The 14,725-nt window shown below is 39.6% G+C and overlaps 1 protein-coding gene across 1 annotated transcript in view; it reads left to right on the plus strand.

Moving 5' to 3' along the window:
* Positions 1 to 399: 399 nt before the first annotated feature.
* Positions 400 to 14,725, plus strand: part of GABRA4 (gamma-aminobutyric acid type A receptor subunit alpha4) — a 36,793-nt gene continuing 22,467 nt past the window's right edge. The window contains exons 1-6 of the mRNA XM_041402753.1: positions 400 to 501; positions 600 to 718; positions 9,876 to 9,943; positions 12,344 to 12,564; positions 12,667 to 12,749; positions 14,488 to 14,631. Of these exons, the coding sequence (XP_041258687.1) occupies positions 419 to 501; positions 600 to 718; positions 9,876 to 9,943; positions 12,344 to 12,564; positions 12,667 to 12,749; positions 14,488 to 14,631 (718 nt within the window). The 5' untranslated portion in view covers positions 400 to 418. The remainder of the gene's footprint in view (positions 502 to 599; positions 719 to 9,875; positions 9,944 to 12,343; positions 12,565 to 12,666; positions 12,750 to 14,487; positions 14,632 to 14,725) is intronic.

Consider the following 14,725-nt stretch of genomic DNA (forward strand, 5'->3'; position numbering starts at 1 on the left):
TACCGGAGCGGACAGACCCTCCTGCTCCCAAGCCCTCCTCGCTGGGGAATTAATCGCCCCCGCCCGCCCACGCTCTCGGTTTTCTTCCCCTCGCAGGGAACAGAGGCGATCGGGACGAGAGAGGGCTCCGCCACCGCGGTCACCCCCGCGACGCCCCCGGCCGCCGTTCCCGCACTGTCACCCCACCTCCGCACCGCCGCCCGTGGCAGCGCGGCCGCCGGCGCCTGTTGCCCCGAGAGAGTTAACGGTGCGGGGAAACTCGCTCGCCGCTCCTCCGCCCGTGCCGGGCGCTTGGCAACCGGGGCGCCGCGCATGTGGGACCGCCGGGGGCTGCCGCCCCCCCGCCGGGCCCCGCGTCCCCCTCCCCGCCCCGGACAAGGCGTTTAACGTGCCCAGGCGTGAAGTATGGCATGCAAAGATGGTTTCTGCCAAGGAGCCAGCCATCGCCATGTCCTCGGGTCTCTCCATCGCCCTCCTGCACTGCCTGTGCCTGGCGACCTGGTGAGTAGCCCGGCTGCGGCGCCGGGGGACCCGGGCGGCCGGTCCGGTGCCGGCTCCGCTCACCCGCTCCGCTCACCCGCTCCCTCTTTGCCTCGCAGTCTCACCGGGCCGCCAGGGCAGATCAAAAAAGAGGAGAAATTGTGGCCGGAGAATTTTACCAGCATCCTGAACAGCCTCCTGGATGGCTATGACAACCGGCTGCGACCGGGATTTGGGGGTACGGTGGCGGCGCGGTGCCGGCGGCGGGCGGGGGGTCGCTGGGCTGGGGCGGGGGACGCGGCGCTCGCCGCTCGGACCGACCCGTTGCTGTCCGAAAACGTGGGGGTGTGTCCCCACTCCGTGCTCCAGGGTCCGAACCCTCCGGGAAGGGCCGGCAGCGAGGCAGCGCCTGGCCCGAAAGCCCGGGGGTGCTGCGCAGTCCCGGCCGTGGGGGCCCCGCTGGGGCGGTCCCGGGCTCAGCCCCCGCTTTGCTGCTCTGCCCACATCCCGGGCTCGGGCTGCTGCTGCCGCGCTGGAGGAAAAATAAGCGCTGAAGCCGGTGTGCGTTGGCTTGGTGGGGATGGAGTGACCTGTCTAACACTCAGATTCTTCTCGTTCTTGACAGGTTTTGAACCTGCCACGGTTCAAAAAATAAATGCCACGATCGGGTCCTAATAGAAACAAGTGTACTTTTACCAGCCTAGGAGGTTAGGTCTGGTGGATTCTGCTCCCCTAGTTAGGGAAAATCAGAGCTCAGGTGCCAGTTTTTTACCACAGTTGCTGAAATTCCAGCTTTGATTTAGAAGTAGTAGACTTAATTGCTGTATAGGAATTAGACGTGGCGGGGTTTCAAAATGTGCCTTCACCTGTGCTCTGCTCTGTTGGGGTTTTGGGCCTCTTCCTTTCCCCAGGCTGTTAAGATGCAGTTTTGTGATGCTGAAGAAGCAGCCAGACTTGCTCTTTTTCATGATTTTTATGTTTTTGTGTAGGGTCTTGGAACCAAAAATCATTAAGATCCAGGCAAAATAAAAGTTTATTTTGTAATCTGGAATGAAGGTATTAAAATGAAAATTTGACAGTAAAAATAATATTAAAATATTTATAAAAAAATGCTACAGACCTTTTCATGATGCTCAAAGCCGTAATGAGGTTTTTATAGGCTGCTTCCAATACAGGATTGAATGAGATCCTTGCGTAGGTTTATGTTGCAAAATACTTTCTTCCTCCTCTGAAGTACCTTCTCCATACATGTGATCCATCCACACTGACATGTATGCCAGCACATTCCCCACATGCCATATGCAGTGCTCTCACATGCATGATTGCGATTGTTAAAGGACAGCACCTGGCACCCGTGGACCACTCTTATTATTTTGAGTGTGTGGAATGAGGCCTTCTTAAGTTAGCTTACACATCAAGTGAGAAGGAAGCTAAATTTATTACCACCCGGAGGAGTCATTGGGAACTGATAGTCTTCTGCAATTTAGTCTTTGTGGAGAGGTTACAGACACTTCTGCACGCGTACAAGAGATGTGCTAAGTTTGGCATCATTTTAGGTTGAATGCCAACTAATTAGTCATCTAGCAAAGATGCTTTATGAGCATTATCAGATTTCCAAAATTAAACAACTACTAAATATGTAATATATGGTGATTTTTATTTTAATACAGTTGTCCTTTGCAAGATGTTTTGCAAGAGTAGGTATTTTTCCCCTGTAAGTATGGAAGACTTTCAGCAAAACGCAATCAAGGAGAAAAAGTTCATTGTATCTTCTTGAACTTTCACATGGGGAATATTGAAGTAAATGAGAGAGGGAGGCAAAAACTCAGATTTCAGCCTGGGGAAAACACTTCTGGGTCAATTTTTCACAAAATGGATATTATTTTGCTTCTTCCTTCCTCATAACCATCTCTGTGGTTAACATTTAACCACTCATCTCTGAGTTTTGAACTTTTAAGTAAAACATGGGGGGAAAATGCTTTGGTTTTAAAAATGATGCTTGCCTCCCTAGCTCCTTACAGTGAAAATTATCTACACCTGATTTGAGAACAACAACTTCGGTTAAAAAAAAACCAAACAACAAAACCAACCAAAGAAAGAAATTTTTGTAATTTATCAGATTTCACTTTTTGACATTGCTCAGAGTAATAACTATAGACTATTTATTGAAATAGAGACTATCAAAATCAACTTTTACCTATATTTTGGGGCTTTTTCCTGATAAATCTTTATCAGAAGTAGGATTTGTAGCTTGAAAGTGGGTCACTCACTAGTTTATAGAATTGCAAACAAAATGTGAGAGGGGATAGGAATATTTAGAGATGGAAAGTATAGTGTGTTTTGGTAATGTTCATGCTACATCACTTTCCGATGAACAGCAGAATACTTATTTTTGTTTTCTTCTTGAAGCTGATTCACCATCTAGTTTTCACAGGGCCTGAAATGAAATGAAGGTTTTATTTTAAGAACAAAAGGCCTCCAGAGGATTAACTATGCTCATTTTAAACTTCAAATTGATGAAAATATTTCTAATTTTGGCACAAATTATGTTTAAAATCAGATTTGGGGAGGTAGCCAAATTCTGAATTTTGCTGGCATATTACAGCATTACCACAAATAAAAATACATGAAGATAATTCACATGCAGAGCAAAGTAGAAAATGTTCGATTTTGGAAATTTCCTACAACTGGATCAATATTCTCCATACTATCATTAATTTGCACAATTTTGGGTAGTTTTGGAGGAGAAGTCAAATTGCCTCAGCATGCTTACAAATGTGGACGTGGTCTCCGGGAAGAGTTGTGAACCCCAGTGGAGTATGTGGAAGCTTCTCTCAGTGGTACTTATGCATTGACATCTTGAATTATAAGTTCACTTTATTAAATAAATTTAATAAACTTAAAAAGTTGCTGTCACCTTACTAGGCACTGCAAGGTTTGGTAGTGTGAAAAACAAAACCAGAAGGGTTTATCAAAAGGGTTACTCAAGACCATTTAAGTGAAAGTTCCCATTAAGTTGAGGCAGGGGGAGAATCTAAAGAGGGAAGCAAAGAAATGTCACGTAGAAATTGAATGAAATAAAGCAGAATGGTCAGTTTCATGTAGGAAAGAAAAAAAAACCCTGCAACTGCTGTCAGGAAGACTTTAAATGCATAAGAGTTTTGAATTTGAGTAGATGGAAGGTATTTAGGGACTAATGAGTAAAGTAATGCTGTATGATGTTTGAAAATAGTGTGATGGAAGTGAAGTTAATTCATTCCCTACACTGTATGCTTTGCTATATCATTATCCTGAATTTCAGCATGCAATTTATAATCCAAGTAGGTTTCCTGGTCAAAGCCACTCTATAAAAACAGTGTTTCTACAGAAGCTCCTTGTAGTGTCATTAATTAAAATCATCATCTGCTGGAAAACTTTGAGAGTACTGCCAGAGTACTATTTTGATTCAGCTGTAAAGTTTGAAGTAGAAGCATTTCTATCTAAACCCTGTGTGCAGTTTTCATCTGCTTTTAAAATTTTCTGTGTTACGTGAAATTTTCACAAGCTGTATTTTCTTTGAAAATCACCTTATTACTTTTCTGGTCATTAGTTTCAAAGTGACGATAGAAGTCCAAGGTGTTTGAAAGGAGCATTATTCACTGGAATTAAAAGGCCTGGGTCTGATTTGCCATTTTAAACTCTTGCATGGTTTCAGACTTTATCTGAGTGACTCTTGACATTAGCAAGGGCCTGCAAGAGCTGATTCAAACCTGTATTGGATTGTAACTTTAAAAAATATAATGGTGTCTTTGAAATTTTCATGATATAGTAACTAATCACACTTAAACCTGGACTTAGGGATGTAGGAAGGAATAAGGAGGCTGAAACTGATGAGGGTGACTAGACTGTGCTGCCATGTATCTGCTAATTTTGATGAATTATGCCTTTCAGACAACATCTGCTCTGGCATCTTGCTTTTAGTGGCCAATTGTATGGCCAGACCAAAGAAAGAAAGTGGTGCATGACTTGCCTCCTGCCCAAAGCTCTCAGACTGGCTGTGAAACCTGCTGACCACAAGCTATGGCATTGCCCACAGCCTGTTGCTGATGTGTTGGGGTGTGGTTCCCCATTAGTTGGTGACAGATGGAGCCCTGTCCCTTCCTGAGTTCTGCTAATTTGTGTGAGGTAGAACCTGGCATAAATTTTGAGTCTCACTATTAACTACTGATGTTAGCTCTGTGGCTTTCTCTTTGGAAATTGCCACATTCGCTGCTGACTCCTGAATAGGACTAGGACTGTGTTCATCCATTTCCCTTTTTCTTTTCTTCCCCCTTTTCGTTCTTTCTCATGATCTTGTTACTGAGTGCAGCTCAGTTGTGCAGCTGAGTACTTGGTAGAATTAAATATATTGGCCATTGTCTCCCCTAGGAAGGGTAGGAGAAGGATTCTGTGCCCCTTTAGTCTGTGTGTTGTTCAGCTGATGAACAGCATTTCTGAAGAGTTTCATTTCCTGTCTATGCAGGACTTTAGTCAGAAAATAAACACAGAATACATTTGAAGTGCAAAGGCAATTTTCTGTTTTTAGAGAAAATAAAAATATCTGCATGATTATTTGCTCTTACTAGGAACTCAAGCGTACCTTAAAGGTTCCATTGCTCAGCATAATAGATATTATAATTTGTTTTTACTATTTAGATTGCAAATGGACTTGAAGAGAGCATTGAAAAGGGAAGTGGGTCATTTTTTTTTCCCCGGCAGTTGTCCATTCTTTCTCAGCTGGTGAAAGTTGATGACTCAAAGCTTAACAGGATATGGTGTTAGATACCTGTAGGTGACAGATTTGAATTTGGCCTCGGTTAGTAATGCTTGAAGTCATTACCATCTGTCTGTTGTTCAGTGATCTGTATAAAATTAGCTGATATTCTTAGTCCAGTTCTTAGTAGACAGGTGTTCACATCATGAAAACTGGCACCAGTATTAGGCTTTTTGGCTGGCTCAGCAGAGATGTTTTGCTGATAAACAGGCAAAGAAACACTAATCTCCTAATTTCTGGAGGTACACTTTTCCCTTTTCAGATTCAGACATGGTGATGGATGAACATACATAGAGACAAAGGTTATTGTGTGCTGCTGTGTTTGTTGTATTGTCTTTTGGTAGAGAATGTAGCCCATGTATTTGAATTCTGCATTAATTTTTTAAAAATGCCCTACCTAGTTCTGGCTTCTGAGCAGAGTTCTTACATATAGCAGGTGACCTTAGCTGTTCTTTCTGATAGAATGAAACAAGAGAACATATTTCATGTGATAGGTTTTTTCTCTTTTTTTTCCTCACTTAAAAAATGTCAACCCTATTCAGGCAGCAAGAACTTGGAAAGAGAAAACACCAAATCTTTCACACGTAGTTATATTTAAAAAAAAATCTGTTCCAACTACTTTTTTTTTTTTTTTTTTTTTTTTTAATGTCGCTGTAGGAACTGATGTAATATGATTTTATGTGGTTTATATATCTTGGGATGGATCTCATAATAGCACCAATAACCGCAAAGCATAACTGGACTTGGTATGTTGAAACCTTTGTACAGACTTGTTTGTTAATGTTTCCGATTAGTTGTGGGACCCTTGATGGCAAAAATTGCAATCTACAGAAAGCTTGTGGAGGATTTGAGTGTTTACATACAGCAGGGATCTCTGCAGTGATAGTTGCCTATGGAGACGCAGGGATAATGGAGCCCGAAGTCTTTCACTGGGAGCTGTGCTGCAGTTCAACCCATATGTTGACATAAAATGCATGGGAGAGCTCTCTTGCATTCCTCTTCCCAGGGCTGGGGCCTGGCATCACTTCTTCAGCCCACATGTAACATCTATAACACTGAACTATTCTGGCTTTTTGCAGGGGTTGCTTTTAATCCTGCCTGAGCTTCTTTAAAGTATATTATCTTGCAAGCAGTGATTCAGACGTAACTGTTCCCACTGCAGTGTGTAGGACTCTCCTCCTATTTCATTGACATAAAAATACACACCAGTATGATATAAATAGTTCTTCAGCGTTTCTGAAGATTTATGGTGGATAGATACTTTGTGAAGATCTATTGAGGGGTAAGCCCAAATGGTCATATTTAAAGTTAATTGGCCTTCTTACAACTCACTGCATTTTATTGCCAGTAATAGAGCGTTAAGGATTCTAATAGGATCTTCTGCTTGCAGAGCCTGAGTTGATTAAGTGGTGCAACACATTCGTTTTGGAGGGCTGCTTAAATCACCAGTAAAAGTAGGTTAGGTGACTACAGATCACCTCCTCGTTGACAGGAATTCCCACGATTAATAATGGTTTAAAAAAGAAGCAGCAGCATGACTCACTATTTATACCCTCGCTATTGTTACCAACTATGTTTTCTTCTAGAACAAGAGGAATAAGAGATAGGTACTGGTGTCGCCATAGATACTCCTGGGTTGGCATTAAGTACTGGGATGTGCTAGAAAATCCAAGATTTGTCATTTCACAACTGTTAAAGCCAGTGTAGGTGGAAGACGTGGAGCATGAAAGGGCTGCAATTGGAGAGAAAGCATTAAGGAGATAATCAGCTTCACTGTCTTTGCTCCTACCAGACCCTGAACCGTTTGACCAAGGTTTTGGCTGCAAATCAAGGATTTGTATGTCTGTAATAGCTGGATAACTGTTAGGTTGTTTAAAGTACCTCTAGATCCACATTCATCTGCCATTTTCTAGTGGAATAAAATGTGATTTTCACATCTGTTTTGTCACTCTTCTGCCATCATGTTGGACAAGCAACCAAAAGTAAACACTATTTTGTGGCCTTGTAATTGTTTGAGAGTTCCTGCTTCCTTCTTTCTCATGGGTCATACTAATAAATATTTGAGAGCAGAATAGCAGTTACTGGAGAGTGAACTCAAACATAGTTTTAGACTTGTGCTGCTGCTATAGTGTTTCTAAATAGCATTAAGTTGTAGGCTTGCTGGTTTGGAGATTAGCTTCTTGATCTTAGCTTTCCCCTTCTTTCTGAGAAACTCCAAAAAACAAAGGTGCAATGCCTATTGAGCATGAAACTGTAATCATTTAATAAAACAAAAGAAATCAATGTCTTAGGAGAAGCAGCTCATGCCTATAGGAAAATCTGTCCTTTTGCTCAATTTGGTATGATTGTAAATTTACAGTGTTCTGTAAGCTAAAGAAAAGACTATACTATCAGAGGAAAAACATGTAAAGGTCTGGGGTTTATTTAAGGGCTATTCCTGTTTAGTTTCTTAGCACTAACAGGTAAAGCAGCTCCTGAAAGGAATTCAGGCACTTGTCTCTGTTGCTCAGTAAAAAGGGAGTACTGAATATTGAACTCAGTTCCTGAAAGGGATTCCTTCAGGAACTGAGTGCAGTATTCAGTATTCTGTTATTATTGAGTAACAAAGACTAATTCCTGTATTTTCTTATTAAAGCTATTTAGGAAAATGAATTTTGCACTTCTATAGAACTGATTGCAGAAATATTTCAAGATCAAATGAAATAAATATATATGTATTTAAATCAACCCTGGATAAATTTAAAAAGTGTGGTTATGGGAGATCAGTGGTAATTGAATCTCTTCTATTTCTACATGCAAGTATGACTGGGCTTTTCTCTCCTATTTTCCAGCACTGTAGATAAATGTCTTCACTTCTAATCTCTTGGAGCTCGTCTGCTCTCCAGAAATCAATATATTCAGGAAATGTCATTGGACTATGTTAGTAAAATGAGTGATCTAAACACTCATGGATTTCCCTGACTGATGAATGCTTTGTTATTTGTAGAAAAGGGAGCAGCTTCCATGTTTAGGGAGCAACCCATTGCAAAACAAATGGCTTGGAATGAAAGTGTGTTATCTGAGAGTTCCTGCTTCCTTCTTTCTCATGGGTGGCTTCTTAAAAACCTTTTTGAGACAGACGTACCAAACTGTACAACTTTTCAGGGACCTCTGAGCTGACAGCTGTTGTACAGTGGAATTTCTTAAGAGTTATTTTGAAAAAATGCCCTTCTGTGAAACTTGGCTACCAGCAAAGTAATCTTTTTGACATTTAGATGAAAAATTCTTCGCTTTTCTTCTCTAAATAATTGGCAAATTCTATAGTAAAACAATTTTACATGGTTCTCTTTTACTTTTTGTTCACAGCTTGAGACTTGTTCTAGGTGCAAGAACTTCAATTTCCCTGTTTTCCCATTGCTTACTTCTTTTTTTATCTTTTACCATTTGATTCAAAGTGACATCTGTGAAGACTGATTTTTAAATTTTTTTTTTTCTTTTCAAGTGGGACATTCTTCTGCTGCTAGCTCTGTTGAGTCTTTCCTTCTTTCATTTTTAGATTGCAAATATTATGATAAAACCTGATTTATTGGACTTTATCACTTATCCTTTTTAGTAATTTGAGTTGTAGGGGTTTAGAAGCCATTTCTAAATTTGTAGATGATGCACATTTTTTTCAAACAGATACTGTTTGGCAAGACATTTGGTAGATTTATTTTTAAAACTTACGAAGTTAGTTAATTACCTGATTTAAACTGTTATCTAATGCTTTGATCACAAAATCATCATAATGGCTGATAATGATTATCAGCTTTCTAGATTATTACATTAGGAAGAGACCTAAATCCCAGTGAAATTAGTGCATGTTTTCTTTCGTTTAAGGGGAAATGTAGAGTGTACTGAAGAGCGAACGCCCATTTAAGATTTCAAGGTAGTAAAGGAAATAATACATTAAAATGAAACCGCTTTCTCTGGCGGTTGGTTTGCTGTAGGCCGCTGTGAGAGTGCAAAACCTCTGTTCAGTGCACTGTTTTTGGCAGTGTCCTAAGTATCATTGGTTCTTCAATACAAACATTGTAGCAGAATGTGGATCTTGGATCAAACCCTCAAAGGTACTTAGACCTCCAACTTTTATTTTGGGTATTAGTATTAAAGCACTTAAGTACATCTCAGGAAATGGATGCAGTTCTTGATCCTGCGATACTGCATTACTCAGTACGTGGCATGCTAATGTCTGTAGCCCAGTTGTTATGAGTAGGTCCAAATATTAGTAATAAATGCTTTGAGGAATGTCGATTTCTGGGATTCAGTGCTTGTTGTAAAGTAGAATGGTGTTTTTAGTGAGCCTTTTAATTTTTTGGCATCGGTTTTCTTAGCCCTTGAGTCAACATTGGTTTTCTGAATGGGGATTTGCATGGAAATGCTGCTTTTGATTTACTTATGTGGTAAAGGTAATTGAGCAGTGCTTCTTATTTGAAACTTATCTGAATTGACCTCTGTTTGCATTTTGCTCTTGCTCATCCACAGAACCCTGAAAGCGGTAACTGTTCACACACCAGGATCATTTATGGGAATTGTTGACCTGCAAAATTCAAATTTTCTTGCTCACTTCCTTTTCATACATTAGGTCCTGTTACTGAAGTCAAAACAGATATATATGTCACCAGTTTTGGACCTGTTTCTGATGTAGAAATGGTATGTATTTCTGGGATTAAAATGCCATTTCCTGGTTCTGAGAAACCATTAGCTGCAGTAGGAGTGGATGCTTCATCTGTACTGTTCTGTCAATCATGCAAATTAGGCAAGATTAGTAACAGCTTAATTTACAGGTTATAATTAGATACATAAGGCCTGATTCTGGTCACACTTTCAGTGGGTTTTGGCTGGCTTAAGAAATTCACTTCATGGGATTTAAAACAGATTTTCACGGCACTGAGGCAGAATCCAGCCTTGCAGGGAGTGTCTAAGTAAGTCTGCTGTGGGGAAAATGTGTAATATCTTTGAAATTGCTTTTCGTTTCTGAAACTTGTGTTATTCTCAGGTGAATAATAATGACATCACTTCAAAAATACTTGTTGACGTTTTCATTTCAGATGAATGTCCTTTGCTGATCTTTGTGCTCATTTAAGCATCACTTTCAGCAAATGTTTGTCTGATAAGAGTTTTCACAAGTATATGCAGAAATTGAACGTCCAAGTGACATGCATGAAATAGTTACAGAGGAGAAATATTACATTTGCATGTTCTGTTATTTGTGGCTGAACGGCTTTTGATTTCAAGGTCAAATCCAGCAAAACTCTCATCAACTTCTAAAATACAGCGATATACCCTTAAATCATAGAGCAGTTGATCTTTTTATAACATACTCAAGAAGTCCCATGGAAATAACACAGCCATATGTGCTGAACTGAACTTCTTCATGGAAAAAGCAGTTTCAGGGTAATAATTTTCTTCCCCTCTAGTGCTGTTGTTCACTTTGTGTTGCACCTGATTTAATTCTGTTATGTGGAAAGGTATGTGATAGCAAGGTATTTTTTCAAGAGCTACAGTGTGACAGCAGTCTCATGTTGAAATGCATCTTACCCCTTCGTTGGTTATCACGTGCAGGATGATGCTTATCAGAGTGGCAAGGGGTACAAGAATGTGATCCCAAGGAAATCTAGTAGTGAGTGCCTCAAATGTGTAGTGAGGGCTGCGTGGCATCTCTCAGGCTTCATTTTCATAGGAAGTTATTAGTTATATTGAAGCATATATCTAGGCAGAAGTGAGAACATGGACAGAGGATGGGTAAGGACCTTGCAAAAGCAGAGTTTACAGCCAGTATTTCCCCTTTCTTCATTAGGGATGATTTAGGAGGCTATTTAGGGATAACTCTTTAGCTAATATGTCCATTAGTGACCCAGTGTAATCTGAATGTGGCTGCACTCATAAAACTTGCTGCAACAGTGATGTGTGCTATGGTGTCAGTACAGGGGATGATCAGAATGTCTTTTTAGTTGCTTTTGTACCCATTTTCATTTTTTAATGAAAATGATTGAAATCTTATATTACAAAATCTGTCAGGTAGAAACTAATAACAGAAACTGCTACTTATAAGCTATGAAGTTGCCAGCAGGAAATGACACTAGAGGAGACACTTTTCATGTATTAACTATAAATCACAGTGGAGGATACAGTCATGGAAAAGAAGACATAAAATCCTAAGATGCATTACACTAGTAGGCATGCCTCCTTCCCAATGCAAATAGAAATGTCCTTGCAAGTAATTTCAATAGAAACATTACGCAGAAGAATTTGAAATCAAGTCAGAAAACATTGTTTGGCTTAACAACAAAATCAAAACTGCAAGTTAGAAAGGACTTAAATGCTTCCATGTGACCTTTTAAATTGCCACATGGTAGTTTTTTGGTGAAGTGCTTTAGCTTCCCAAGATGAGAAATGCATTCTTTCATCCATTCATTCACATATGATTTCTCATTATGTGCCTATGTCTGCAGTTGTTTGCATGTTTTCTTTGGAGCATCTCAGTGGCTTTTCTGAGGAAGTTAATGCGATAGTTACATACTTAAAAAAAATGTAGATGTATATGCAAATCTCTATATAATTTATTATCCCTGCTTTGTGGGCATGGCAAAAGACTTACTTAGCTTTCCTCGGTTAAAAGCTTACTTTCCATGAGATGAAGTTAGGTTTTCTTTCCTAACTTTAAAGTGGAACTAGTAATTTGTCCTGGTATTTTCAATTTAGCCATCGGCAGCTGATCTATGGATATATTTTCTTTAAAAATCTGTTGACAATTCTTGTCAGAGATCATTTTGTTTTCAGTTATATGCTTGACTTCAAATTCAGTTGCCTGCTTTCTGCAACCTAATTAGGTTAATTATTCCTTAATGATTAAATGTGTAGCAGTTTATTGATATGACTAATGTAAGAAATTAAGCTATTAAGAAGTACACAAGACATTTTAATTGGTGGAAAGATGTTTATGTAGTGGACTTAGGATTTTCTTTTCTAATGATTGCTTCTGAGGGATTTCTTCTTTTATAGGAAACACATATGCAAATGTGATCTTTGTTTTTTTGCAATTTAATACAGGAATATACAATGGATGTCTTCTTTCGTCAGACATGGGTTGATAAAAGATTAAAATATGATGGTCCTATTGAAATTTTAAGACTTAACAACTTGATGGTTTCGAAGGTATGGACTCCTGATACTTTCTTCAGGAATGGGAAAAAGTCTGTTGCACATAATATGACAGCCCCAAATAAACTCTTCAGAATAATGAGAAATGGCACCATCCTGTACACAATGAGGTACCTAATGTGTTTGTTTGATTTCTTACAATTACTGTATGCAAAAGTTGTACTGCCTAGACAAAATGGCAACCAGAGACTATTTAATTTGTTCCATTATAGGCTTACAATAAGTGCAGAGTGTCCCATGAGATTAGTGGATTTTCCCATGGATGGTCATGCTTGTCCTCTCAAATTTGGGAGTTGTAAGTTGCAATTATCAAATTTCTTGTAACTACAGAATTTAAATAGTAGAATTAAATTTTGAGCAGTTATTAGACTTTATGAATTTATAGAGTTATGTCTTGATATGCAATCTCTATGCAGACAAAACTCCTGTTAAGTTCCTCAGGAATTCAATTTAGGACCTCAAAAATTAAACCCAGAGAACTAAAAACAGGCGGTGATTCAGCAGTTATGTTAAACCCCACTGTCTGGACACACAGTTGCTTGAAATATGTACATTTTCTTGGTTCCTGGGGAGGAATTGGATACTCAGTCAAGTGAGTGGTACTCTGGGGAAGACAAACTTACCTTTGAACAGCCAGGTAAAAGTCACCTAGGGAAGCAGGTTAGCTGACTTTCTCTACAGGCAGTGGAAGCACATTGGCATCTTAAGAAAGAGGTGTAGGTTATGTGCAGGAGTTTGATGTCTAGTTGTAATTGTCTGTCTTCAGGCCTGTAAGAGGAGCCTGCATGGCAAGTTTAGACTAAATAAATAAGTTCTTAACTGGTGAGAAAAATCTTAGTGCAGATGACTTTTCTGCTTTGAAGTCAGATGTAGGTTTCTGAAAAATAGCCAAATTTTGGATAGAGGAACACTTTGGGATTTCTGCACGACAAACAAGAGAGGGTAGCTGTGATTCCCTGATGTGAATCCAAAGCAGAGACCTCTGAGACCCCTGGAAATGGTGGGTGCATTTCATTAATTATCTTGTTATTCTTTTAAGCCTTCGTGGTCACTGACTTCTCTGCTTTAAACCCTCCAATGGCTGGACATTAATCTGTTTTCCTTAACCCTAGAGCTCTGAAGTCAGAAATCGCTGGAGAACCTCCAGAGATTTTCCATTGCATAAATTTAGCTTATACAGCTGGATAGTCTGCCTGAATGGGGGTATGAAAGACACAGCTCTGATAGGATTTTTCCTCAGTGGAGACCAGGTGCTGCAAGATTTGTCTTTGCTATCAATTGTATGATAGGGGTTCTTTGATAGTGGGGGCTCATTGACAGTAACAGCTCTTCAGACAGAATCACCACTCAGCAGGAATTGCTGAACACTAGTCTGATGTTTCCCACAGTGAAACTTGAAATAACAGGTAGCCATTTCAAATGTAAGACTGATTTGATTCAATTTTAACAGGAGTTTGGACTGTGTAGGGATTGAATGCTAGCCCTAAGACATGTCTGTTGCATTAAATGTAAAATGTTTCTTTGTGTGTGCTTATTTTGGGGCCATTGTGAATTTTTTTACTGACCTATGGTTTCTGGCAAATATTTTAAACAGAAGTTTAAAATGTTGCCATTTTTAGTATAATCATCCTTTTCTGTAAAGTAATGTGCACCCAATCTTCAAAATATATCCTCCTTGTATATACTCTTTTCTTTTTTTTTAGATTGGTATATTTTAATAGTAAAAGTTTAGTTGCAAATTGCTAAAATAAAGAGAAATTTTGCATGCCCAATAAGGGCTGATCCAGCAGTGAATTGCGTTTAGTCTTCACATTCATATGTGAAGTGAATTTGTGTGTGACACTTGGCATATTACCTCAGCTCTTATTTATTCTGCTCCAAGGGTGGCTTTTGGGGGGGTAACTTAACATGAGTGGGATCTTCTGAAGTCGTTCATGTGTGTTTTACTGTTTGGTTTCAGTAGGTTTGGTTTTGGTTCTTATTAAGGCATGAGAAAAAGTTTCCTATTTATGCAAACTGATGCTGTGTTGTAGATGCTTATCCAAAAAGTGAAATGATTTATACCTGGACAAAAGGACCTGAGAAGTCAGTGGAAGTTCCTGAGGAGTCTTCCAGTTTAGTTCAGTATGACCTGCTTGGGCATACGGTATCTTCTGAAACTATAAAATCTATTACAGGTAGGAATCTCATCAGTAAAATTAACTTGAGGTAAAATTAACCTGTAACATTGCCCAAAGCCGTTTTTCTTTTTCTTCCTGTAAGTTTTATTCT

The sequence above is a fragment of the Onychostruthus taczanowskii genome, unplaced genomic scaffold (genome assembly GCF_017590055.1).
Source record: "Onychostruthus taczanowskii isolate IOZ18803 unplaced genomic scaffold, ASM1759005v1 scaffold2, whole genome shotgun sequence".
NCBI classification, from domain to species: Eukaryota; Metazoa; Chordata; class Aves; order Passeriformes; family Passeridae; genus Onychostruthus; species Onychostruthus taczanowskii.